Below are 27,759 nucleotides of genomic sequence, written 5' to 3' on the forward strand. Positions count from 1 at the left end.
TGTGACTGCTATACATTCCAATAGTGGGATAATTCAAGGCTTTATAACAAGTTCTCACCATTGTAAAGCCAAGCACAAGTCTGGATTCCAATTATAGCTTTAAGTGAAATAAGAGGAAAGACCTCCCCTTCAAACTTTCACAATGGGAAACTACCAGACATTCCCCAAGGGCAGACAGGATTGTACGCTTTGATGACCCACTTCATCTGGCTGAGGATAAGGCATCAGTAATGCAGATGTCAAGAGTCTACAAGTTTTCCAGAAAACAACTTTCAAACCCCTCACTGACACTCTTAACAGGAAATTTCCTCACCCCCTTCCTCTAATATTATTTCAAGCCTCTGTTCCAGCGTGGTATGCACCCCCATTCCCCTCGCAGAACCAGTCAGCACACTCTTTACATTCCTACTAATCAAAACCCTGCCCTACATCAAATCTTCACACAGAGATCTGTTCCTGCTGAAGTGACAATCACACTCTTTATTTTAAAAAAGCTGATAAAAAGGTACAGGTGTTTACAGCAAGTGAAATATCAGTGTCTAGTCAAACGTAATTCTGTAGTTTCGTTCCTGCTCCTTCCGCCGCAATTCAAATTGCTTCGAGACATCTTCCACTTTCTTCTGCAGCAAGACTGACAAAAGCATTAAAAAATGGTTAGCCTTAAATATACAGGTTTACAAAAAGTATAATGCCAACAAGACGGCACAAACTGACTCAAGGTGTGCACCCCTTTGAACTATCTTCATGTTACAGTCACCTTTGCAGTAGGATACACAAGATGACAAAAACACAGGCATCCTGGGCTATTCTCACTCTTCCTACCTCAGAAGCATTGAGGACAGCTACAACCATCTAATGCCACCAGGCTGAGATCATAAGTTCCTGTTAGGCCTGGACTCAATACTCGGCAATTCCCTACCACAGCAGTGCAGAATATGAAAATGTGATATTGTCCAAATAAATTCCCTGGGGACAGCCACCCAGATCAAGCCTCCAAGAGCTCAATGCATGGAACTCAGAAACCTGGATAACTCCTTGTGAACTTTCAAAACAACAAGGAACCAGGATGAAGTATTATTTAAAAAACAGATGCAGGAAGGTACAAATTAATGATGCAAGTTAAATAACAAGTTATTTAAACATCCTACTGTTTTCTGCAGCTCCTTCCTTAGAGTACCCTCTGCAGTAGCAACACTCAATTTGACCCAAATTTTGGAGATTTCAGATTTGAGACTTAAAGGATCACCAGGTAAGTAAGAGTCTTTAAAGAACACCTGATGTTTAAACGTCAAAGAGATTTAAATGCCAATTCTTTTTGTCTTTATTATCTCACTTTTTTCTTTATAGAACATTTCACCGATTGAGTTCATTATCTTAAGCAATCCTCAGTGCAGGAAAGGAAAAGTGAGAGAAGAGAAGGAGGCATGGCTTGAGAAAATGGAGTGGAGAAAATGGGCAGAGTCCAAAGTTGGGGAATGACAGGAGCAGAGAGAGGAAGAAAATAGGGAGTAGACATGCCAGAGTTTACTTGGAGCTATGTGTGTAAATGAACAGAGTTTTTCACTGTCTGGTGGGATAGTATCTGTCTGTGTCTGCACTTATTTGTGCATTCACCCCAAGTAACAGACGCTGTTGTGTAATCTTTTTGGACCTCTGTGTCACCGACCAAAGCTTTGAACTGAGCTTCAACATTCTCATAGGCAAGACAGAGCCTCCATTTATTGTTCTACTTCAAAGGAGTCTCCTCCATCTACCTAAGCACTACAAGCATGTTATACGCTATAATCTCCAGTCCATAGCAATGTAACTTATAAGTAGAGACCTTAACGATTAACTGCACTATGAAAGAATAAAACTGACCGAAGAAAAACATGACTGGAGGAATTCAGCAGGTTGAGCAACATTTGTGGGGGTTGGGGGAGAGGAATAGTGGTCTCCTGAAATGTAGGCAATAGTTTCCCTGGGAGTTTTCTCTCTCTCCAAATTCTAGCATTCTTGTGTCTCCAATAAGATTAATTGGAACAGAATCAAAGTATGCGGATCACCATCTGCAGGAACTGAAATCTTCTATTTTGTTTGAATATGTGAGTATACCTTATACACGAGTAAACTTGAATACCTGAAAGACAACCCATGAAATGTGTAATAAGTACCTGAACTCTGGTCAATCCACTGCAGTGAATCCATGTGGGCATTAAGAATTTTGCAGATTTGTTGCAACTGGAACAAAGAGCCAAATATGAGAAATTAATTTGATGGTATAATAAAGTTTGTAATCCATTCTGAAATTTCAGTAGCAATTTCTCCATGCAATGCCAATACTAAACACTTGTCTTTTGATCAATGGCTGATGCCTAGTCTAATTGCAGAGTTGCACATATGCAGCATCTGGCAACAGTACAGGAGTGCGAACAAGCACAGAAGGTTTCCAGTTCAATTAATATCTCAACTGGTAAAGTGGAACGTCTTATTCTATGAATGCCTTATTTTAAACATCAAGGCATAAAATGCAATACATTTAAATGATTTTTTAATAGCTTGATGGGCTGAAGAAAGTTTAGATTTTAAATCCTTTGCCATTGTCCTTCATAATATGTCATATTCTATTTATCTCATCAACACTATTATTACGCAGCATCACTTAAGACCATAAGACCATATGACACAGGAGCAGAGTTAGGTCAATTGGCCCATTAAGTCTGTTCCATTTCCCACTCATCCCCAAACTCCTGCCTTCTCCCCATATTTGTTCATGCTCTGATTAATCAAGAATATAAGACCATAAGAAATAGGAACAGAATTAGACCCTGCTGCTGCACTGGGGGAAAAAAAAACAATAAATTCTCTATAAATTTGTGATACTGAAATATCACTGATCACCGTTTGAACTAGCAAAGATCACAGTTGGTTAAACTGAAATCTGGAATCTGAACCAACATTGTGTTTATCTCTAATTGTGAACTTTAGATTGATCAATATACCATATAATCAGGTCAGTCACACTATTTGTGTATTTCAACTGTAATGTAAAGTCTCAATGTTGTAAGGAAACACTATATCAACCCTAGAGTAAGTTGGGACAAAACAAAACTCACCGATTTTAGATTCTGAGTGAATGAAATACTGCTCCCAGTGGTGGGTGAATTGGCCAAGGGACCTTCAGGTTTTCAGCAGGGAACAGTCCACACTAAAGAACTATTAGAAGATGCCATGTTTCAGCATTAGGGAGTTGAGAATGTGGGGAATAAAAACTGGTATTGAAATGTAGGATTAGTATAAATGTGTGGTTGATTTTCAGTGCTGACTCAGGAGGCTTGTTGCATGCTGGTAAAGAGTCAAGAGATGCTCCACATGGATTCTGCCACTCACCTATGCCTTAGGGATAAATTTCAACAATCAATTAACCTATCAACCTCAACACCACTGGGATCTGGGAGGAAACCAGGGCACCTGAGCAATGTGAAAACTCCACTCAGACATCACTCAAGATCAGAATCGGCACAGTCAGCAGCTCTACTAATTGCATCACTGGCCACCCCAAAGATAAGTACGTAGTAATATGTTTTAAAAGTGGCTAGACAAACTGCCGTAAACCTGCACAGGTCTAATGGGTGAGTTAGCCATTGTGCAAATTCTGAACTGATTAACAGCGCACCCACATACCGGATCACTGACTTCAGAAGAGCTGTTGCTGGTGTTCAGATGTTGGATAATTTCCTTCAGATCCTGGGCCATCCTCTTCAACTGAGCATCAATATTCTCTGCCAACTTGTATCTAGAGAGCAACAGCAAACAAAGTTATTGTTTTATATTTTCTCTCAGAAGAAGATGGTAACTATCATCGGGAGCTCCTGCTCTCCCCAACTCTTTTCCAACAATCCTTTACTAGTCAACCACTTAAGAGAAGAGGATATGAATTAGGGGCAGTCTTAACTATATTGTGTAACGTAAGAACAACTGGCTTTCCACAATAAACGTATGAACCAAATCAGTCACCGGGCCAATAGCTCCTGTCATGCAGAAGATTCAAGTATCATAATGCATCACTTTGAGAACTTCCCTTTATGGTGAACATTATAATCCCAAATAGAAACAGAAAATCTTGAAAACATTCAGTAATTCAGGCAGGATCTGTGGACTAAGAATAAGATCCTTGGTTAGATCCTAGTGCAGTGCTTCATCAAAACCAAACACATCATACTAAGAAACTCCAGAAACCATTCCAGCCACAAGTCTGAGTATCTTGTCAGTTAGGATCCCAAATTCTTTCTGCGCTTTACCACCAACCAAACAACTTAGCATGCCACGTTCTCCTGTGTCATTCCAAATTGTTGCAAAGCGATGGATTAGACTGTTTTCAAAATCCCTCCCTAGTGTTTGCAAATTATCACTGAATAGGGAGTGTTCTAACTCCTTTTTGAAAAAGATACACCAGGACTCATTTCAAAACCACAGTTTGATCTAAACAAGATCGTGGAAAGTAGAACACAAAACAGTACAGCACCGGAACATGCCATTTGGCCCACAATGTTGTGTTGGACCAGCTAAAAAGCAAATCAAAAGCTTCCAAACACTAATCTCTCCTACTTACACCATGTCCATATTCCTCCATCTTCCTTACATCCATGTGCCTATCCAAACATCTCTTAAAAGCCCTAATGTATTTACCTCTACCAAGTGGGATAAAACATAGAACAGTACAACACAGGAACAGGCCATTCATTCAGCAACTAAAATTTAAAATACTTAATCTGTTCCAGTTTTGGCTCTGTGTACCCCTCAATTTGCCAATTAATAACATATGCTATATCTACCCCTATTATTGCTTGATGGGACAATGTTAAGAGAGCACTAAATTCTACTCAACATGTAATATTCCTAGCAAAGGACAGCCGTACCCTGCATCCAACCCATCAACATCTGACACTCACGTGTGCTCTCGCTCTTCATCTGCATGCTGCAAATAAATAGTGCCGTGATGGTCTCTGACCGACTCTTCCAGCGGAGCCAGCAGGTCTTCGAGTTCCTTTTGCTGAGACAAAATGAAGTCAAGTTCTTGGTCCAACCTAGAAGACAGATGCAGACATGCTCACTAAAAATTAGAAGTTATATTCTCTCATTTAATAGGATCAAGTGGAACCAGAGATGTGTTGTTTCTCTACTGACCTAGTTTCAATGCAGAAATTGAAATCATTTAAACAGGCAAGTTATCCTAATGTAAGAGATCTTGCAGTGATATACTTGTTATTGAGGGATTCATCTCTAATCCTTTAATTTGAAATAGCTGAGAAACTCGACTGGGAAATTCATCAATCTATTAACAAGGAATACAAGGTTGGTTGACCCATCCCTTTCTCCTCATAATTTAACCCTGGTATCAATAAAGTGTGCCAATTTTACATCCTCTCCAAAGCCAATATGTGAGGGAACTGGAAGAAGCAGATGCAACACCACTGAACCATTACAAAATTTATCGATTACTTCCGGCTTTACATTCCATCACTCCTCGGACTAAAGGCAATTGCATTAGCTTTTTACATTATTCGTTCATAAGCTACCCACCAGATCAGAATGACATCCTTACCAAGCCTCCAAATCGGGCCATTTCCTTAATTTCAGCTTTGTCATTCAGAAAGCACTTGAACTTTTAATCCAAGTGGGCAACGCTGTATTTCCACATGGAGCTCCATCTGCCCATTTTATCCAATGGTTTAAATGATCAAACATACTTTACATATTTTTTCTTCCATTATTTTAGACTATTATCTGCTTTATCCAAATATCAGTGAAATTAAACATACAACATCCACGATACTAAAAATCAGTACACTGGAATAGCAAATTTGTTTAGTTCACATTCAGAGTGGGGTGATTTTCATACCTCAAGCACTTTACAGATGCATTAAATCATAAAGCACACCCAATAGAAATAACTTTCTAACATTCCATTAACCATACATCCATCTCAAATTTTCAGTGCCAGACGTGGTAAATAAGCAAAATTACTGAACCACAACATTAGGGATAAAGCATAGAGGGATACTGGCACAGCAACTGGCCCTTCAGTGATCAAACCTCGATCATCAATATCAGTATTTTCTATCCTACATTACTCTTATTTCCTTCCTATATATTATGGAGCAACTTAGAGTACCCAACTAACGTATCAAATCTGTGGAATTTGGGAATAAACTTGTATAACCAGAGGAAACGCTTGTGGATGAAGGGAGAACGCACAAGTTTCACAGAGACAGCACTGACATACCTCGTCTTGTCTAGATAGATGTGGAAGACTCAAGACCTACATGGATAGCCTCTACTTGCAGTACAGCGCGAGCAGAACAATGCACCTAACCACTTAAAGCCAATTAAACTGGTTGCTGGTGGAATTGCTCCTCAGAGAGGTGCTCTACTAGAATGGTAACAGCATGTGAATCACAGTATAGCGGCATGCAAAAGTTTGGGCACCCCTGGTCAAAATTTCTGTTACTGTGAATAGCTAAGCGAGTAAAAGATGACCTGATTTCCAAAACGCAGAGTTAAAGATGACACATTTCTTTAATATTTTAAGCAAGAGTACTTTTTTATTTCCATCTTTTACAGTTGCAAAATAACAAAAAAGAAAAAGGGCCCGAAGCAAAAGTTTGGGCATCCTGCATGATCAGTACTCAGTAATACCCCCTTTGGCAAGTATCACAGCTTGTAAATGCTCTCTGTAGCCAACTAAGAGTCTTTGAATTCTTGTTTGGGGGATTTTTGCCCATTCTTCCTTGCAAAGGGCTTCTAGTTCTGTGAGATTCTTGGGCCAACTTGCATGCACTGCTCTTTTGAGGTCTATCCACAGATTTTCAATGATGTTTAGGTCAGGGGATTGTGAGGGCCATGGCAAAACCTTCAGCTTGTGCCTCTTGAGGTAGTCTGTTGTGGATTTTGAGGTGTGTTTAGGATTATTGATTACCTGACTGGCAGACCAGAGTACGTGTGCTTGCAACACTGTGTGTCCGACAGAGTGATCAGCAGCACTGGAGCTCCACAGGGGACTGTCTTGTCTCCCTTTCTCTTCACTATTTACACCTCGGACATCTGCCGGACGATGCTGAGGATGTTCTACGAGTCTGTGGTGGCCAGTGCTATCAAGTTTGCTGTTGCGTGCTGGGGCAGCAGGCTGAGGGTAGCAGACACCAACAGAATCAACAAACTCATTCATAAGGCCAGTAATGTTGTGGGGATGGAACCGGACTCTCTGACGGTGTTGTCTGAAAAGAAGATGCTGTCCAAGTTGCATGCCATCTTGGACAATGTCTCCCATCCACTACATAACGGACTGGTTGGGCACAGGAGTACATTCAGCCAGAGACTCATTCCACCGAGATGCAACACAGAGCATCATAGGAAGTCATTCCTGCCTGTGGCCATCAAACTTCACACCTCCTCCCTTGGAGGGCCAGACACCCTGAGCCAATAGGCTCATCCTGACATAATTTACATATTACTATTTAATTATTTATGGTTTTATTACTATTTAATTATTTATGGTGCAACTGTAACGAAAAATAATTTCCCTCGGGATCAATGAAGTATGACTATGACTAGGATCATTATCCTGCTGTAGAAGCCATCCTCTTTTCATCTTCAGCATTTTTTAGGCGGTGTGACGTTTGCTTCTAGAATTTGCTGGTATTTAATTGAATTCATTCTTCCCTCTACCAGTGAGATGTTCCCCGTGCCACTGGCTGCAATACAAGCCCAAAGCATGATCGATCCACCCCTTTGCTTAACAGTTGGAGAAGTGTTCTTTTCATGAAATTCTACACCCTTTATTCTCCAAACATACCTTTGCTCATTGCGGTCAAAAAGTTCTATTTAATTTCATCAGTCCACAGGACTTGTTTCCAAAATACATCAGGTTTGTTTAGATGTTCCTTTGCAAACATCTGACGCTGGATTTTGTGGTGAGGATGCAGGAAAGGTTTTCTTCTGATGATTCTTCCATGAAGGTCATGTTTGTGCAGGTGTTGCTGCACAGTAGAACAGTGCACCACCACTCCAGAGTCCGCTAAATCTTCCTGAAGGTCTTTTGCAGTCAAACGGGGGTTTTGATTTACCTTTCTAGCAATCCTACAAGCAGTTCTCTTGGAAAGTTTTCTTGGTCTTTCAGACCTCAACTTGACCTCTACCGTTCCTGTTAACTGCCATTTCTTAACTACATTACGAACTGAGGAAATGGCTACCTGAAAACATTTTGCTATCTTCTTATGGCCTTCTCCCGCTTTGTGGGCATCATTTATCTTGATTTTTAGAGTGCTAGGCAGCTGCTTAGAGGAGCCTATGGCTGCTGATTGTTGGGACAAGGTTTGAGGAGTCAGGGTATTTATAAAGCTTTGAAATTTGCATCACCTGGCCTTTCCTAACAATGATTGTGAACAAGCCATAGCCCGAACAAGCTATTTAAGGTCTGAGACCTTGGTAAAAGTTATCTGAGAGCTCAAATCTCTTGGGGTGCCCAAACTTTTGCATGGTGCTCCTTTTTTTCCACTCTAAAATTGTACAAAACAAAAACAATACACTAATCTTGCTTAAAATGTTAAAAAGAATGTTTCATCTTTAACTTTATGACTTTTGGAGATCAGTTCATCTTCTACTCACTGAACTATTCACAGTAACAGAAATTTTGTCCAGGGTGCCCAAACTTTTGCATGCCACTACATTTACAGCATGGAACCAACTCTGCGTTAGAGAAATTCAGCTGATCTCATTCTCCTGTTCGCTTCACATAGTTCTGTCATTTTATTTACATTTTAAATATTTATCCTCTTCTCTATCAAACACAACAATAAAATTTAGCTGCACTACTACCTTGGCATTATATTCTAGATACTAATCACTCTGCATGAAATTATTCCTATACCACATTTAGCTTTGTTACTGGTTATCTAGTTTCTACATAATCTGGTTCCTGATATGTTCTGCTGTCTGGACCCTTCATGATTTTAAAATCTTCCATCAAATAAGGCAAATGTGTGAGTATACCAACAACAAGTCAGGGCAGGAAAATAAAAACACACAAAATTGAAGATGATCAGAGTGCATACAGCACTCATAACTAGAAAAATTAATTGCAAAACAGAAATTAATACGATCTAATAGAGACATGGTCACAAAATGCTCCAGATTGGGAATAACTTGTTTTAAATCAAACAGAAAAAAATGAAATGGAGCTGAATCAGCCATGCAAATACCATTTTGGGTAGTCAGCTAATCAAGTAATTTGGTGTGGATAAAACTAAGGAACACCAAAAAACATTGGTGGGAGTTGTCCATGACTCAATCAATAATGACAATGGAAGCATTGAATAAATCTGGAAAATAAAAGGATAATCCAATCATGAAATGGTTTACTCTAAAGGAAGAAAGGGCAAACTAAAAACTAGCAGTAATATGGTAGACATTAATGGAATGTATACAAGATGGTTTTCTAGATCAGTGCATCCAGGAAACAATGAGGGACAGGTTATTCTACATCTAGTATTATGAAATAAAAAAGGGTTAATTTATAATATGAATGCTAATATGGTCGTTGAATGTTATTATTAAAAATTATTTATTTCAATTTAAAAACTGGTATCTTTAATCAAAAAAGCTATACGAGAGACAACTTGGTCATGTTAGGGAAAGGCATTAAAATGCTTAACAGTAAATTAGCATTTGCCTAATATTTAAAGAATTAGAGTTTAAACGAATATTTCTCCAATTAAGGAATAAAGAAGTAAAACGAAAATAGTTCTGCTGTGTCTTTCAAGGAAAAGGTTTGTAACATTATCAAAAAAAAAGCAGCAAACCTAGAAACTTGGAGGATTTCAGAATTCAGCAAAGTGGCACCAAGATACGTATTGATAAGGGGAAATGGGATCTGAGAATAATCTAGCACTAAACAAAAATAAATTGCAAAAGCTTCTATAGATACACAGAAAAAGATCACTCAGAGACTGAGTCAACTGAAATTATATTGGGGAATAAGGGAATGGCAGAAAGTAAGTGATAATGATCTATTTTGACAGGGCTAATAAGTAGAAACCATACATAATGAAAAGTAGGACTTTAGTGTGTATTGAAGGAAAAGTCAGTCATAAAGTACAGAAACAAGCTCATCATGTCCAAGCTGACCATTTTGCCAATCCACACTAATCCCATTTACTACATTCGGTCCAAATTCTTCTATGCCTTGCCTGTTCAAGGAGCAGCCATTTATCAATTTGTCAGCATTTTACATATTTTCTCTCAATGATTTCAATGGGCTGATTTAAAAATAATCTAACAATAAATGCCGAATCTATCCATATTATTCTCACAAACAACAGATTCATTCTAGGTCACATTTTGAATGACAGAAAGCCCATTGACATTATACAACCTGTTCACCACTGAGGTTTTACTGAAATCACAGTGACTACACAGCAAAAATGATTGCTTGATTTAGCTCCAGAAGATAACAATATCACACTTTAAGAACCCAGCAGCCCAATTCCATACGCCAAAGGTGACAAGCCAGTTACTTATGATCCTATTTAAAAACTATTGAAGGTGCAGGACAACTGAAAATGTTAAACCGAGTTGAGTGGTGTCACATAAACAACCTTGCATTCAACATCAGTAAGACCAAAGAACTGATTGTGGACTTCAGAAAGGGTAAGACGAGGGAATAGGAACCAATCCTCAGAGGGATCAGAAGTAGAGAGAGTGAGCAATTTCAAATTCCTGTGTGTCACTATCTCTGAGGATCTAACCTGATCCCGACGTATCGATGCAGCTATAAAGAAGGCAAGACAGCCGCTATATTTCATCAGGAGTTTGAGGAGATTTGGTTAGTCACCTAAAACACTTGAAAACTTCGATAAATGTACCATGGAAAACATTCTGACAGGCTGCATCACTGTCTGGTACGGTGGGGGGGGGGGGGGGGGGTGTTACTGCACAGAGTTGTAAGAAGCTACAGAAAATAATCAGCTCCAAAATGGGCACTTGCCTCCATAGCATCCATGGAGCAGTGCCTCAGAAAGGCAGCGTCCATCATTCAGGACCCTCCTCACCCAGGACATGCCCTGTTCTCATTGTTATGCGCTGGTGATATTAAACCTGATTCGGAGTCTGAAATTGACACACTGTTATTAGACAATCAGAATGCATTAACTACTTGAACTCTGAGCTTCAGGCAGTCTCAGTGGCAATACTCAGGAAAGAAGGTTTAAGCTCTGCTCTAGGACTTCCTTCACTTTCAAATGTGGCACATTGGTATAGGACCAAAATGTGCATTGTTGAAAATGTAATCATTTGTAAAATCAGCTTCACCTTGCCTGAATATTATTTACTTAATTGCCAGTACATGACAAAGGACCATTTGAAGGCGAGCAGGCAGCCTTTATAACTTTATAACACTATCAAAGTCAGATTATTCATCACATATGAGGAACTCTATGAAGCTATCCCTACCAGACTGAAACAACATACCAATACAAGATAAAAAAAACAGGAAAATGTTTGAAAAACTCATCATGTGAGGCAGTAAATATGGAAAGAGAAATGGTAGATGTGTTGGATCTGGACCTGGATCCTACAGTCAAGGATGCAACCGTTAACTGACAAAGGGTCACAGACTGGACACATTCACTTAATTCTCTTTCTACAGATGCCACCTGCCATGCTGATCTTTTCCAGCATTTTATTTATTGTTTTCAGATTTTCAACATCAGAAAAAATAAACAAAAAATAAGCAGGTACTACTGGACCTCAGGATTGAAAACTGTTGAGGCACTGCCTCTGTTAGCTATGCCATTGTGCTGTGCCCACAATGGATCTCACAGTTCTCAACCTGGGTTCAATCCTGAGGTCCAGTGGTACCTGCTTAGACCAAGTGGGTTGCCCCTAGATACTCCAGTTTCTGATGGTCAGCATGCACACAGCTGGCTCTGGAGCCCATTTCAACACTATTATTCCGTGAATCAGAATATCCTGTGTTCCAAAGAATAATGAAAGATAGAATCCATGTGGTTAAAATACTGCAATACTGAATGCAAACTTACCTCTTCTGATCCAGTTTCACTTTCTCTGCCTCTCGGTGTAAAGCAGTGATCTGTGAAGAAAGCAATAGATAAGAGAACAGGATAGAATGGCTTTCACTATTCATTAGACCTAACTGTTGCAGGCTCCCCTTTGAAAGAGGGATGCTCAGTTGAAAAATATAAGCCTTTAAGTCCAAAATCAGGTGATACAAATGGTGCAGTTTATGTGCTACAAAAATACATTGTCCCTAAAGGGATGCTTTGTATGTCCAATACCACTATCTCAGAACTTAGTGCTTATATTCTCTGTGAAGAATGCCTCTAAGCTCACTGTTAATTTAGATGCAGAGCAGAATTCAGTCCAGAATCCTCCAGTGTAGATTCCATTCTACAAGATCAACATGGCTATATTTTCCATTTCCAACACTAAGTACATTGGTTAATTCAAGGCAATATTCAGTTGAAATTTTCTGTCTACCAGAAGTACAAGAGCACAAGTACACGCAAGAGAATGGGAGCAGGGTAAGCCATTCAAGTATGATCATAACTTTCCTGTGCCAGTTCCTCACAACCCTTAAATTTTTCAAATATTCATCCATCTCCACCTTAACTCTTTCTAAAGATCTGGCCTCTACCACCCTCAGTGGCAGAGATTCACCAAAGAGGAAACTTTTATCCACTCAGTTTTAAATGACTGGGCTATTATTTATGACTCTCCCACTAGTGAAAACTTTTTGATATCCAATTTTTGTCAAGCCCCTTTAAGATCTCTTATATTAAAGTACATTCAACACTCATTCTTCTATACTGCAAAAAAGACAGGCCCAAACTGCTTAGCCTGTGTTGACAGGACAACCCTCTCATCCGAAGAATTAGCCTGATGGATCTCCTTTGGACTGTCTCCAATGCTACTATATTTCTTTGCTGACAGGAGACCAAAACTGGACACAGTATTGCAGATGCTATCTATAAATTTGCTGATGATACAACTATTGCTGACAGAATTTCATATGGTGACAACAGGACATACAGGAGTGAGATACATCAGTTAGTTGAGTGGTGTCACTGCAACAACCTTGCACTCAATGTCAGTAAAACCAAAGAAATGATTCTGGACTTCAGAAAGGGTAAGACGAGGGAACACACACCAGTCCTCAGAGGGGTAAGTAGTAGAAAGAGTGGGCAATTTCAAGTTCCTGGGTGTCGCTATCTCTCAGGATCTAACCTGGACCCGACATATTGATGCAGCTACAAAGAAGGCATGACAGCGACTATATTTCATTAGTAGTCTGAGGAGATTTGGTATGTCAGCAACAACACTCAAGTTTCTACAAATGTACTGTGGAGAGTATTATAACTGGTTACATCACCGTCTGGTACTGGGGTTGGGGGAGGAGGTGGGGGGCAGTTACTGCACAGGATCAAAATAAACTGTAAAGAGTTGTAAACTTAGTCAGCTCCAAAACGGGCACTAGCCTCTGTAGTATCCAAGACATATTCAAGGAATGATGCTCATCGATTCAGGAACAGCTTCTTCCCCTCTGCCATCCGATTTCTGAATGGACATTGAATCAATGAACAATACCTCACCATCTTCTTGTTTCTAGTTTTGCACTACTTATTTAAACTATCTATGTACAGGCTATACACACACTTCCTGTCATTCAGTTTTTTTTTATTGCTATGTATGGCATTGCACTGCTGATGCAAAGACAACAAATTTCATGACATATGACAGTGATATTAAACTTGAGTCTGATGTGGCCTCATCAACATCCTTAACAATGGTAACAAAGCCTCTTTAATCTTATACTCCAACCCCTTTGCAATAAAGGCCAAAATATCTTTTGACGTAACCACTTTTTGGACCTACCAGTTAATGGCTTATGATTCATGCACTCGAGTACTTAGACCCTCTGAATTTCATGCATTTACAGTATCTACTCATTTAAATAATATAGCATCTAATCTGTCTGTTTTCAATCTATTTACATTTCTTCCAATGCCTCAGGCTCTTAATTTATGCATCAGCCTCCCATGCAGCACCTTGTCAAATGCCTTTTGAAAATCTAAAAAGATGGAAGGCACACTGCTATTGCAGAATAATCATGGTAGCTTCTATCCATTAACTACTGTTACTTGCAAAAGCCCCAAATCCACAAATCATTTAAGGAATTGTAACAATGGGGAAGATGGAAGATGACGAGGCAGCACAATTGGATGTCGTAGTGAAAAAGGCCGGATATTTGTCTGTATCAGCTGTGGCATAGAATATAAGAGATGGGACATCATGTTACAGCTTTATAAAACATTTGTTTGGTTACACTTGGGGTATTGTGCAGTTCTGGTCACAACATTTTAGAAAGGATGTGACTGTGCTGGAGAGGAGATTCATCAGGATGTTTCCTGAACCACTAATACAAATTTTACTTTGTGCAACTGGATAGACTGCACTTTGCTCACCTTTTCTCCATTTTCAATCAGCATTCGATCCCAGGCATTGACTTGTGTGGCCTGGTGTAGGAACTGTTTCTCCTGTTCCTCCAGCTCCACACTCCACTTGTTGATCAGACTTTCCAGCTGAGCATACGACATAACTGGAGAGGCACTGCGAACACAAGGAACAGGGCAGCTCAGGCAAAAATTCCGTAAGTCAACTTCATACCAGTCACGCAGCACTCCCCTCATCAAGTACCAACAGCAACACTGCCATCCATCAGATACTGTTGTTATTTGTTGAACAGACTGGTATCAAAGGCTGAAAGCCAGCTCTCTGAAATTACCTGATATCCAACACTGGACCAATGCACCACAAGTGAACATCAGATCACTATCCCTCAGGCAGTGATCATTTAAGCCTAAAGACCTTCACCTACAACCTCCAGCCTTGATCTCCCAAGCTTACAGGGCCTGCTTCTACCACCTCGCCAATCGACAAGAAGTCCCTAGTAGATTTATTCCAGTTTGTTCTTGTCCCAAAAAAACTCACATTTGATTGTATTCTTTCTTCCCTTGTTTGATCATCCCATTTAGACTATAATACCTTCGCAGTTTCTAGGCCCCTGCTTATATTCATCAGAGATGGGCAATTTCTGGACATCTCCATCCTATACCAGGATGGCCTAAGAGCCCTTTAGTCTTTCCAGCACCATAACCCTCATATGAATGTACTTGTTCACTGATGAACAACTTCTCTAATCCAATTCATTCCCTCCAAATCAAATGTGTAGCTATGTGAACCTGTGTTTTTGTGGGATGTGGAAAAGTCCTTACTCACAATTCCACACTCAATAATTCAGGAACAGCTTCTTCTCCTCCGCTACCAGATTTCTGAATAAACAATGAATCCATGTGCACTACCTCACTACTTTTCCTCTCTTTTTTGCACTACTAATGTAATTGTTTTAATATATACTTCTTATTGTTATTTATAGCTGCTATTATTATGTATTCCAAAGAACTGCTGCCACAGAACAACATATGCCAGAAATATTACATCTGATTCTGTTCTCCCTCATATTTTTCTTCAAAAGATCCTGAAAAGAGTATTAACCGTTTCCCTGTCCACAGATGCCATCTAACCTGCCAAGCAGTTCCAGCATTTTATGTTTGTATAAATCAGACTTTACAATCACAAGTTTTTAAAATTTTGCTTTTCCATTTCAATTTACATTACGGTGAGTGTCTCAAGAGCCTCCACCATTTGGAAGCGGCCTCAGACTTTAACCTCTTGCATAGACGAAGGAAAAATCGAGGACCAGTTTCACTTACCTGGTTGTAACAGCAGCACTGCTGATGGATGCACTGGTAGTTGCAGTGGTGCAAAAAGTCGTGGTGGTAACTGTTGCAGTACTACTCACACTTGCAGTTGTCCCAGATGGAGCTGGTGTCATGGAGAAACTTACTGGCGTCTTCAGGCCCAATGAAAATCCAGAGCCTGTCGTAGCAGCAGCAGAGGTGCTAGAAGCTACAAAACAAACTCTGGGTGTAAAAACTTTAGTCACAAGAGTATACACATGCATTACCAAGAAATACAAGACAATTAAAATATTCTATCTTGAGACAGAGATTGCCTTTCACAGGCAATGTGTGTGTTGACAATGGATGTGTTTTCCAATATTAAAGTTACAAGAAGTGGTGCAGGTACACTAAGTGAGGTAGTTTTGGTCCCCATAGTGAAAAAACAATATAGTAGCACCATCAAATAGTGTAATCATTATTCTATTTGATATGGTCTGAAAATGAACACCATTATCCAAATGAAGCAGACACTCTACTGACCAAAAAGATCACAGTGCCATAGAAACATAGAAAACAGAGCACAAAACTGTGCCGAACATGTCCCTACCTTAGAACTACCTAGGTTTTACCCATAGCCCTCTATTTTTCTTATGCCCCATGTAGACATCCAGGAGTCTCTTAAAAGACACTATCGTTTCCGCCTCCACAACTGCCGTCAGCAGCCCATTCCACACATTCACTACTCTCTGCATAAAAAACTTACCCCTGACACCTCCTCTGTACCTACTTCCAAGCACCTTAAAACTATGTCTCTCATGCTAGCCATTTCAGCCCTGGAGAAAAGCCTCTGACTATCCACACTATCATTATCTTGTACACCTCTATCAGGTCACCTCTCATCCTCAGTCACTCCAAGGAGAAAAGGCCGAGTTCACTCAACCTATTCTCATAAGGCATACTCCCCAATCCAGGCAACATCCTTGTAACTCTCCTCTGCACTCTTTCTATGGTTTCCACATCCTTCCTGTAGTGAGGCGACCAAAATTGAGCACAGTACTCCAAGTGGCGTCTGACCAGGGTCCTATATAGCTGCAACATTACCTCCCGGCTCTTAAACTCAATACCACGATTGATGAAGACCAATGCACCGTATGCCTTCTTAACCATATGACACTTATTCTCAATACTTGATCACTTAAAATCACCCTTACCTTGTAATGAAGCTACCAAGCTGGGCACTTCAAATCCTAACCATGTGTTGCTTTTAAGGTTTCCTAAAACCAGAGGTAATAACTTTATTTCCAAGTCCCCTATATGTCAACTCTTAAGCCAATGGAAATTCTTGAATAGCTTTCAGTTTGCAAACACATTAAGAAAAATCCCAAATTACAAAGACTGAGATCCTATAACCTTTGTCAACTGATAGCTTAACTCGAGCTGCCACTTCCAAGGATTTCTGCAAACTACCACAGATCTTGGTGTTTATTCCACTTTTGGAAAAGTAAAAACCGGCTTATATTAGAGCCATAGAGTCACAGAAAAGTACAGCACAGAAACAGGCCCTTTGGCCCATCCAGTCCATGCCAAACCATTTACTCTGCTCTGTCCCATCAACTTCTCATTTTTTTTTTTTATCAAAAAGCATTATCTCTTACATTGAAATCTTCCTTCTATGAATCTACCAACTGATGTCCTCCTAAAGCCAGTGACCATCTTTCATGTGGGAAATAACATTTCCAGGTTGCATGCTTTCAATAAAATCTTTCACCTGGCAGTGAAAGATTCTTCATAAAAGGAGGGCCCAGAACAGCATTGTCAGGGATCCACAAGGACGAAAAGCCCAATTTCACCCAGGTATCTCAGAACAACTACACTGAATATAAGTCACTTGGTGTGCTTATTAAAGTTGATGACAGTAGTGTGCATTCTAAGGCTGCAATAGATATTGGTTTCCTTAATGCACTTGACAGCTTATCCAATCCTCTAGATGTTCAATTCCTAGAGTGGCAGAATAACCCATAGTATTTACAGTGCACAGCGGCGTAGTGGTTAGCACAAAACTTTACAGTACCCATGACCCAAGTTCAATTCCCAATTCTGTCTGCAAGGAGTTTGTACTTTGTCACCGTGACCACGTGGGTTTCCTCTGGGTGCTGCAGTTTTCTCTCTCAGTCCAAAGACTGGTTGGTTAATTGGTCACTGTAAATTGTCCTGTGATTAGGCTAGGGTTAGATTAGGGTATTACTGGGTGGCACAGCTCGAAAGGCCTATTCTGTGCTGTACCTCAATAAACAAATATTTTGACTGGACTGGACTGCTAATTAATCGTCTCAAACTAGAGGATCATACAAAAAGCATGGAACAGGGCCTTCAATCCACCACAGCGGCACTGACCATCCAATGCCCCTTCACACCAGACCCTGCACTAGTCACTCTTTAGTCTTCCATCCCATATTAGCTTCTCCATTCCCTATCCAATTTCTACTGCTCGCCCCACACACTAGGAACAGTAATTCATAGTGGCCAATTAATATACCAGACCACACATCCTGGGATTTAGGAGGAAATCAACATGGTCACAGGGTGAATATGCAAACTCCACACAGACTACATCAGAGGTTAGGATCAAACCCAGGTCTCCAGTACTGAGAGGCAGTAGATCCACCAGATGCAACACCAAACCAGCAAAGTCTGAAAATAAACTGAATGCACAAACTCTGGCAATGATGAAAAAATGAGCAATGAGCCAGCCCGTCTTTGAACAATACACTACAGAAGGAGTAGTTTGTAAACACGCATCCATTAACAGAATCTGTACGTACCCAAGGTTGTAGCTGTAGTCAGAGGCAAGGCTGCACCTGTTGGCTTGAACCCAAATGGAGTAGAAGATGAAGAGGCAGCTGGAACTGAAGTAGCATTGCTGGTCACTAAATACAAATAGAACTGGGTTAGGAAGAAGTACTGGGTTGATACAGAAGCTGAAGATGTATAGATTCACAACAAATTTCAATTTTCACTGTTATGAACCTGCAGCTAGTTTAAAGATGGACTATACACTATGTGTCAGCTTCATCTTTAAAACAGAATGTTGAAAATACTCAGCATGTTAAGCAGCATCTGTAATATACATTGTACCTAGCTACGGTAATCCTATTTATCTGCATTACTAGCCTTCTGTGCATTAGGGATTCAATTATTTGTCATGGTGTTTCTTAATTGCCTCCACCACCTTTACAAATGGCATGCCCCAGACTCTAACCACCTTACATCAAAAGTATTAATAATAGCGTTCAGTAATTATTGGAAAAAAATTCTAAGGGACAGAGTTAATGTTTGCTTGGAAAATCATGGCTTTGTGCATAGGAAATCTTGTTTAAATCTAATTAAGATTTTTTTTGAGGAAGTAACTAAGAAAATTAATGAAGACAGGGTGGTAAACATGACTTACATGGACTTAAGCAAGGCTTTTGACAAAGTTTTGTGTGGTAGTCCGGTTAAGGTTAGGGCATATTTAAACCAAGGAACGTAGGGAAAGTAGTCTAAAATTAGCTCAGTCACAGGAAGCCGACCGGAGTGGTTGAGAGGTGTTTCTCTGACAGGAAGCAGAGCAAACAGCAGTGGTGAATGGAATTTAATCTAGATGTGCAATTAATGTATATTGGGATGTCCAATACTAACAAGGCATATGCAGTAAATGGCAAGTGCCTCAGGCATGTTAATGTTCAGAGGGAAATAGGGGTGCAAGTCCATAGCTCTCTGAAAACAGCAACTCAGGTGGACAGGGTAGTGAAGAAGGCAGCTGGAACTGAAGTAGCATTGCTGGTCACTAAATACATATAGTGACCTACAGTGTACTCATGCTTGCCTAGAGAGGCTGAAGCACTGAGTACAAGAGTCAGGATTTCAAGTTGCACCTGTAAAAACATTGGTCAGGCTTCATGTAGAATACTGTGTACAGTTCTGGGTCACCACACTAGGAAGGAAGTGGATGTTAGCAAAGAAGAGTGCACAGAAAAGATTTGTCAGAATGTTGCATGAAATGGAGAAATTGCAAAGGCTTGAATTTTTCTCAGTGAAATGTAGGAGGCTGAGGGGCACAGACAGTCTTTTTCTGAGGGTAAGAGAATCCAAAACTTGAGGGCACACATTTAAGGTAAGAAGGAAAAAATTCAAAAGAGATGTTATGAGCAAAATTTGGGGTCTAATGAGCATAAGAGGAAGTAGCTCAGAATGCATTCATGATCAAAACAGTTGATTTGGGACACATGGCTTGATTCTGAACTGAAACAATGAATTCATAACTCTCTGTGGAAAATGTATAGGCATATACCCTATCTATCCCTCTAATAATTTTGTACATCTCCTCCACTCCAGGGAAAACTAACAGCCTATCTAGTGCCTCTTTATAACTGTAATGCTCCAATCCAGATAATATCCTGAGAATGCTCTGAGCAGCTTTGCCAGCATGATCACATTTGCTATAATGTGACAAACAGAACTGCACACAATACTTCAAAACTCCACAACACTAACCAGTGTTTCATAAAGTTGAGGAGGACAAACAGTCAGCATTTCAGTTCTTTTACTAAATGCTGTGGTTTTTTCAGCATTCTTTTCTTTCAATTCAAGTTTCCAACATCCCCCCCCCCCCCCCATTAGTTCCACGCTTGTCTTTTTAAAAGAGCATCACTGTACGGGTAATGGAACTAAAGTAAACATCCAACAGTCCCAGAATAGATGCATCACAATTTAAATAAAAAGTAAAGACTTCTCTACACTGTCAACAAATATCACTTAATGGGGATGTTCATTACTGAAGTATACGAGGTAAAACCTAATGAAGCTGCTATATTCAGCAATATCCCATTAAGCCCTCAAAACGATTCCATGCAAATAATTATATAGAGAAGTCATTATCTCACTTTTGTGTTACCCCCTTGGATTATGGACAAAGTATCTGTCTCAAGCAAACATGTGCTAACAAAACTGGAATCCGAGTATCACTAAGGACAAAAAAAAAGATCTAATGAATCTTATACAGCAACCAGAACTCCACACACCGTTTATACAAGTGAAAATAAATCTGTACTGTATCTCAAATCCCTTAAAAAAAAAAGTCAGGGTCTACATGTATTTGCAGTCTCTCCATTATTGGAACAAATCAAGTGTCGTCATTCTGCAGAATGACCATGTGTAAGTAAGCTCACTGTTCAAAGTATATTTATTATTAAAGTACGTATGCAGTATACAACCCCAAAATTAAGTCTTCCCCAGATAGTTATGAAACAAAGAAATTCGTAAGGCCAGTGATGTTGTGGGGATGGAACTGGACTCTCTGACGGTGGTGTCTGACAAGAGGATGCTGTCCAAGTTGGATGCCATCTTGGACAATGTCTCCCATCCACTACATAATGTACTGGTCGGGCACAGGAGTACGTTCAGCCAGAGACTCATTCCACCGAGATGCAACACAGAGCATCACAGGAAGTCATTCCTGCCCGTGGCCATCAAACTTTACAACTCCTCCCTTGGAGGGTCAGACACCCTGAGTCAATAGGCTGGTCCTGGACTTATTTCCTGGCATAATTTACATATTACTATTTAATTATTTATGGTGCAACTGTAACGAAAACCAATTTCCCTCGGGATCAATAAAGTATGACTATGACTAAAACAAGCAGAAACAAAACGTAAGTGTGTAAACCCCAATTTTCGGTCACAAACTATTCAAGAGAATTCAAAATGTGCTCTACTCTGATAGCAACCTTGGAAAAGAGTAATTTGATGCACCCAGCCTCCAGGGTCATGAAACAAGATAACTCAAAAGATCAAGACTTACTGACTACAGATTACCGAAATAAATCAGTATATTCACCCAGGTAAGCAACTGAAGAACAGTATTTATAAATGTAAGATTTTGTAATTGCTACTATTACAAACATACCACTGTTGACTCACATGTAAATCCACTAGTCACGGTAGAGGTGGAAGGTTCTGAGCTCACCACTGAAGCAAACAGAGATGGCCCTGCTGAAGATGAACCAGTTGAAGATCCTGTGGTCAAACCTACAGGGACAGAATTTTCAAGCTTTGTGAAATTCATAGGCAAATGTCTCCCAGAATGAACACCAGGCAAGCTTGGACTAGAACATATTGCTGTTTAAGGGTACTGTTTCACTCATACCAAGGGTCGAATAATGCTTGAAAATATTACCCATAAACATAAACCACTGCTGCAAATGCATTCAGATGGCTTACATGGATTTTACTAAGGCTTTGACAAGGTCCAGTGTGCTGGTCAAGAAGGTTAAGACACAAGGGACCGAGACTGGTTGGCAAACTGGGTCCAAAAGTGGGTCAGTGATAGAAGGCAGAGGTTAGTGGTAGATGGGTGTTTCTCTGACTGAATGTATAAATGTCTTAGATGAGAATATAGGTGGCCTGATTCATTAGTTTGCATATAACATGACAATTAGATATTTAAAGTATTATGTACAGCCTGAGTTAGCACACCATAGGAACACAGGGATAGTAATAATGTTGTGCCGAAGAGATTCACCAGGATTTTGTATGGAATCCAGCACTTTGCTTATAAACAGAGATTGGAAAGGGAAGGTTTATTCTCACTGCAAGGTAGAATGCTGAGGGGTGACCATATAAAGGTTTATAAAATTATGAAGAGCATACAGAGGATATTTGAATAATTTTCTCAGGGCAGGGGAGTCTAGAGCTAGAGGGGAGAAATTTAAAAAGGAAACCTAATGGGTAAGTTTTTCCACACTGAGGGTGGTGGCTATCGAGAACAAATTCACAGAAGTTATAGAGGCATATACAATTACAAAGTTTAGGAGGTATTTGGACAATTACTTCGGTAAGAAATAAGTATAGGGTTACAGGCCTAATGCAGGCAAATAAGATTAGTGTAGGCAGGCAACATGGTCAACATGGAGAAGGGCTGAATGGTCTCACTCCATGCTGTTTGATTCTATAATTCAAAAGCAATCTGGAGATAGGACAAGGCTATGCAAAGAAACTCGTGAGCAGGTAGTACCACACCCAGTTAAATCCAAATGCTAAAAATAGAGCACAATCAAAAGAACCCCAAAAGCTTCACATAAGAACAATAACATATTTGGACAAACTACTGTTCAAGAGTCATACAGAATTTTGTCTGTTTTGCTGGCCAAAAAAAATGAAGCATTCTTTATTAGAGCTTCACTTTGTACACTGTGAAGGCGGTTACAAAATAGAAAAACTCATTCAGCTCATTCTATCATAGAAGCTCCCATTGTTCTACATGCCTCTCCTTACCACCCCAACCTTCCCTCCTACTGAAAACCCAGTTGCACCTTTCACTTTCCCAGTCCTGACCAAGGGTCGCAGACCCAATCACTAACTGTTTCACTTTCCAAAGTTATTTCAGAATTGCTGAGTTTTTCCAGCATTTTCTATTTTTGTCACATAAGTTACCCGCCTAGACCAAACAGTAAGTTAGCATCTGTGAATGTAGTCTAGAAGCAAAACCTACAAGAATACCAAAGATGCACATCAATACTAGACAGACTTCTTGAAAGTTATCATACCAAAATGTTAATTAGAAGGGAAGAGAGAGTACATTTTGTTGGTCTTATCAGTGGGTTTTGATGTGAGATAGGCAAATTACAAGTCAATCACTAGGATGGGAAACAGCAGTTGAGGAAATAAACTTTGCAGTAAGGTGACCAAGTCCTGATTTAAAAATTACCCAAAATTTAATGTCAGGTTTAAGTGGTGAGGGTGGCAGGCTGGAGATATGTGTCTACCAAAGTAGGTATAAGACGCTCCTTTCCTCTGCTAGCCTGCAGGCTACACCTTGGCCTTGGGCAAGGTGTGGTACAAGCTTAGCCCCACCCCAGTCAGGGTCATGTGAAGCCATGGGAGGAGGTGGTGGGTGGTTGAATGAGCAGCCAGTGCATATCACAAGTCAACGTCTAAAGAGTATTGATAACGGCTGGGGTCACCCGTCCTGTAAAGACACTGCCCAGACGGTAGTAATGGCAAACCACCTCTGTGGAAAAATGTGCCAAGAACAATCATAGTCATGGAATGATCATAATCGTCTACGTCTTGCAACACAGCACATAATGAATGAACTTAAGCAGTAATCATTGATATTTACTGGTTAAACCACACCTTGAGATAGAGGTATAATTTTGATTTTCATCAGTACATCATTCACCACAGGGGTTTTCCTACCAACATATGCAGACTTATGTTTATATATATAGCTTTAAAGCAGCATTACCCAGGTGTTCCACAAGAGCATTAATGAGATTTGAAAAGAACATCTAATAAGACACTAGTTCAAGTAAACAACAGCAAACTGAAAATAGATTTAAATAGATCTGGGCAGCATGGTACTGTAGCGGTTAGTGTAATGTTATTAGAGTGGCAGGGACCCAGGTTCAATTCCACTGCTGTATATAAGGAGTTCACGTGAATTTCCTCCGGGTGCTCTCATTTCCTCCCACATTCCAAAGATGTATGGGTTAGTAGGATAATTGGTCAGCACAGAAGGGCCTGTTATCATACTCTAAAAGTATCTTCAAGGAAGAGATAAAGGGGCCGAGGAAAGTAAAGGAGAAATTCCTTTGATTCCTTTGCTTAATGGGGCGGGGGGGGGAGGGGGGAGAAACGTCAACTCAGACCTTGAGAGGCCTGCATTGGGCATTTTCATGCCTTACAAGGTGCCTTTGCTTAAAACCCAAGCAAATGAAAGTACATTCCTGAATCTGGACCCAAGGACACAGGGATGAGGGTTGACCCAGTTGAGGGTCAGAAAACACCCAAAGCTTGCCCAAACCTAAGGCCCATGGTTAAATTTGATTTTGGGCTAGACCAAGTATCCACTACAAACACCCAAATGAAATAGCACTAGTTGCTGAATACTAGTCTAGGAATTTGAATAGAGTTGGTTTTGGAGAAAGGGGGAGACTTAAATGAAAAGTGAGAGGAAAATTACTCCATTACACAGAATGGAATTTGCTGCCAGAAGAGGTGGTGAAGTCAGATAGAAACAACTTTTAAGAGGCATTTGGAAAGACAGCCCAATAGGCAAGGAACGGCAGGATGCAAACCTAATGCGGGCAAATGAACTTAGTATAGATGGGCTGAACAGTCACATGTGCTGGGACAAAAAGCCTATTTTATTACTCTGCTACTCAGTTCACAAGTTTCCCCATCCTTGTAACAACAAAGGGTTTTATTTAATCTAATCTGTCAATTATGAAAGATTTTGTTCATGACATCAAAGGGTAGGGAACACAATTGGAAAACATCTTGCAAGCACAGGTCCCTCAAATCAGCAACAGTAAACAGCCTTTTTCATCATATTGGTATTTAAAATGGGAAAAAAATGCTCTTGTGTGCCCAAGTTCTTCTATCCGGCAGCAATGGGTTTTGGACAATTCCTCCCACACCACACCACCCTCAAAGATGCTCCTCCACTGAAGACCTCAACAAATTGTTTGTTGCTCCGGTCCAGCACCTTCAATCTTGTTTAGTCTCCATGGTAATTGGATTAATGACTTCTATGTTTCAGTTTGTCAACTAAGTCACAGTTTGTATTGATTAACCATATCCATACTAAGATACTGATGAACTTCTGACTTTTCTCAATCCATGACAACTGGTTATCTCCCGTAAATGTAGCTCTTGCAGTATGAATTTTTGCATATCAATGCTCTTTAACAACCTTAGCATTTTTAACGACAGAGGCCTAGATTCCTCTCACTGTGTTAACAGATAACCACTACATTGGACTCCGCTCACCTGCTGGCTTTGCACCAAAAGTAAGACTCTGTGCAGTAGAAGCTGATGTGGCAGCACTTGATACAGCTGGAGATGTACCAAAAGAAAAACCTGAAAGATGAAGGAAAAACAGAGGGAGCCTGTGACAATTATTACACAGCAAAACCACACTGTAGTGTACATCTCTAGAATGGGATGACCCTCCCTAAAAGAACAAACTTTTCACTGTAGAATAAAATGCCAATAATTCATCATCCTCAAGACTGTGGTAATGCTGGACTCTGATATTTTCTGAACAGATTTGTCTTTTAAAATAAATTATACAGTACGATAGTGTCATAATTTTCCCCATGAACCTGGTGAGCTTAAAGAGGGCAAAGGTAACAGTGTTAAAGCAATGGGATTCCTGAATAATCAAACATTCAATTCTTACTGTATTGTGCTTCAACAGGACCAAGCAAACACTAGGAATAACAACCATGCATCATTTCACGTATCAACTGCATTTGGGGAGGGAAGAGTGGAAGTGGGTCAGTTTACAAAGCAAAGCTGGGATAGGAAACAGAAAGTCAAGTGATCAGGCGTGCAATTACCAATTAGTGAGGATCTTTATGTATCACCGAAAGTAGCATTGTGGGTATAAATCTGGAAATGAAATATGTATCAGAGCAGAACCAGGTGATGAATGCTCAATAAGCATTGGTATGTCTTGATATAAAAAGTGAAAAATAACAGTGGATTCTGAATAGTGTTTAAGATGGCCAGGGCAATACACACCCCATTCATCCATAACAACTGTGAAGGGGCCAGCTAGAAGTGCCTCTTGTGGTCTATCATACCATAGTCATAGAAACAACACAGAGAAACAGGCCCTTCCACCCATCTGTGCAGAACCATTTAAACTGCCTAGTCCCATCAACCTGGACCAGACCATAGCCCTCCATACCTCTTCTATCAAAATACCCATACAAACTTCTCTTACATACTGAAATCGAGTTCGTATGCACCATGTGATCTGACAGCTCATTCCACATTCTCACAACACTGATCGAGAGTTTCCACTCAGGTTCTCCTTAAACTTTTCACCTTTCACCCTTAACACATGAAATCGCGTATTAGTCCCACCCAACCTCGGTGGAAAAAGCCTGCTTACATTTATCCAATCTATACGTCTCATAATTTTGTATACCCATATCAAATCTCCCCTCAGTTTTCTACATTCCAAAGAATAAAGTCCTCACCTCTTCAATCTTTCCTTAAGAGTTCATCCATTCCCGGCCACATCCTTGTAAATTTCCTCTGTACTCTTTCTACCTTGCTTACATCTTTCCTGTAGGTAGGTGACTAAATCTTAACACAATACTCCAAATTAGGCCACATCAGTGTCATCAATTTCAACGTAACATCTCATATCCTGTACTCAATACTTCATGAAGGCCAATGTGCCAAAAGCTTCCTTTATGACCCGATCTACCTGTGACGCCAGTTTCAATGAATTATTGATCTGTATTCTCAGATCCCTTTGTTCTATAGGACTTTTCAGAGCCCTACCGTTCACTGTATAAGACCTACCCCGGTCGGTCCTACTGAAGCGCAACACCTCGCACTTGTCCGCATTACATTCCATCTGCCATTTTGCAGCCCATTTCTCTAGTTGGTACAGATCCCACTGCAAGCTCTGATGGTCTTTTTGATAAGGATTCATGTACACTTATTGAAATAATACCCACCTGCTGCAGGTGCTCCAAGAGAGACTGGCGCTGCTGGCTTAGGGGCTGCCGTAGTATTTGCTGGAGTTCCAAACCTGAACCCACCGAGTGCTGGGGTTGTGTTGGTTGCAAAGCCAAATCCCCCTGCTGTCGTTGTTTGGGTTGAAGCAGCTGGAGCAGTGGCAAATCCAAATCCAGTGGAAGCTGTTGTCTGGGCCGTGGCTGTGGAGCAAGCAGCAGCACCAAATCCCACAGTAGCTGGCTGAGCTGAGACGGTGCCAAAATTGAAGCCGGTTGGAGCCAGGTTCTGGGAAGTCGGTCCGGAGGATAGCGAGAAGGCAGAGGTGGTGGCAGTGCAGGTAGAGGTGGCTGCAACTGCAGCACTCGTGGATGGTGTGCAACCAAAGAAGCCAGAGGCTGGCTGCGTTGTTGCAATGCCAAATGATAAATTTGTTTTATTCATT

At 40.4% G+C, this 27,759-nt stretch overlaps 1 protein-coding gene across 2 annotated transcripts in view; it reads right to left on the reverse strand.

Moving 5' to 3' along the window:
* Window positions 1-453: 453 nt before the first annotated feature.
* The window catches only part of nup62l (nucleoporin 62 like), a 31,503-nt gene continuing 4,197 nt past the window's right edge, over window positions 454-27,759 (reverse strand). For both annotated transcript variants that reach the window (XM_072270463.1, XM_072270464.1), the window contains exons 3-13: window positions 27,317-27,759; window positions 25,608-25,697; window positions 21,756-21,863; window positions 18,620-18,724; window positions 15,828-16,023; window positions 14,520-14,664; window positions 12,078-12,127; window positions 4,932-5,066; window positions 3,664-3,775; window positions 2,154-2,220; window positions 454-631 (exon numbers count right to left, since the gene is read on the reverse strand). In XM_072270463.1, the coding sequence (XP_072126564.1) occupies window positions 540-631; window positions 2,154-2,220; window positions 3,664-3,775; window positions 4,932-5,066; window positions 12,078-12,127; window positions 14,520-14,664; window positions 15,828-16,023; window positions 18,620-18,724; window positions 21,756-21,863; window positions 25,608-25,697; window positions 27,317-27,759 (1,543 nt within the window). In that variant the 3' untranslated portion in view covers window positions 454-539. The remainder of the gene's footprint in view (window positions 632-2,153; window positions 2,221-3,663; window positions 3,776-4,931; window positions 5,067-12,077; window positions 12,128-14,519; window positions 14,665-15,827; window positions 16,024-18,619; window positions 18,725-21,755; window positions 21,864-25,607; window positions 25,698-27,316) is intronic.

This window comes from Mobula birostris, chromosome 10 (assembly GCF_030028105.1).
Source record: "Mobula birostris isolate sMobBir1 chromosome 10, sMobBir1.hap1, whole genome shotgun sequence".
NCBI classification, from domain to species: Eukaryota; Metazoa; Chordata; class Chondrichthyes; order Myliobatiformes; family Myliobatidae; genus Mobula; species Mobula birostris.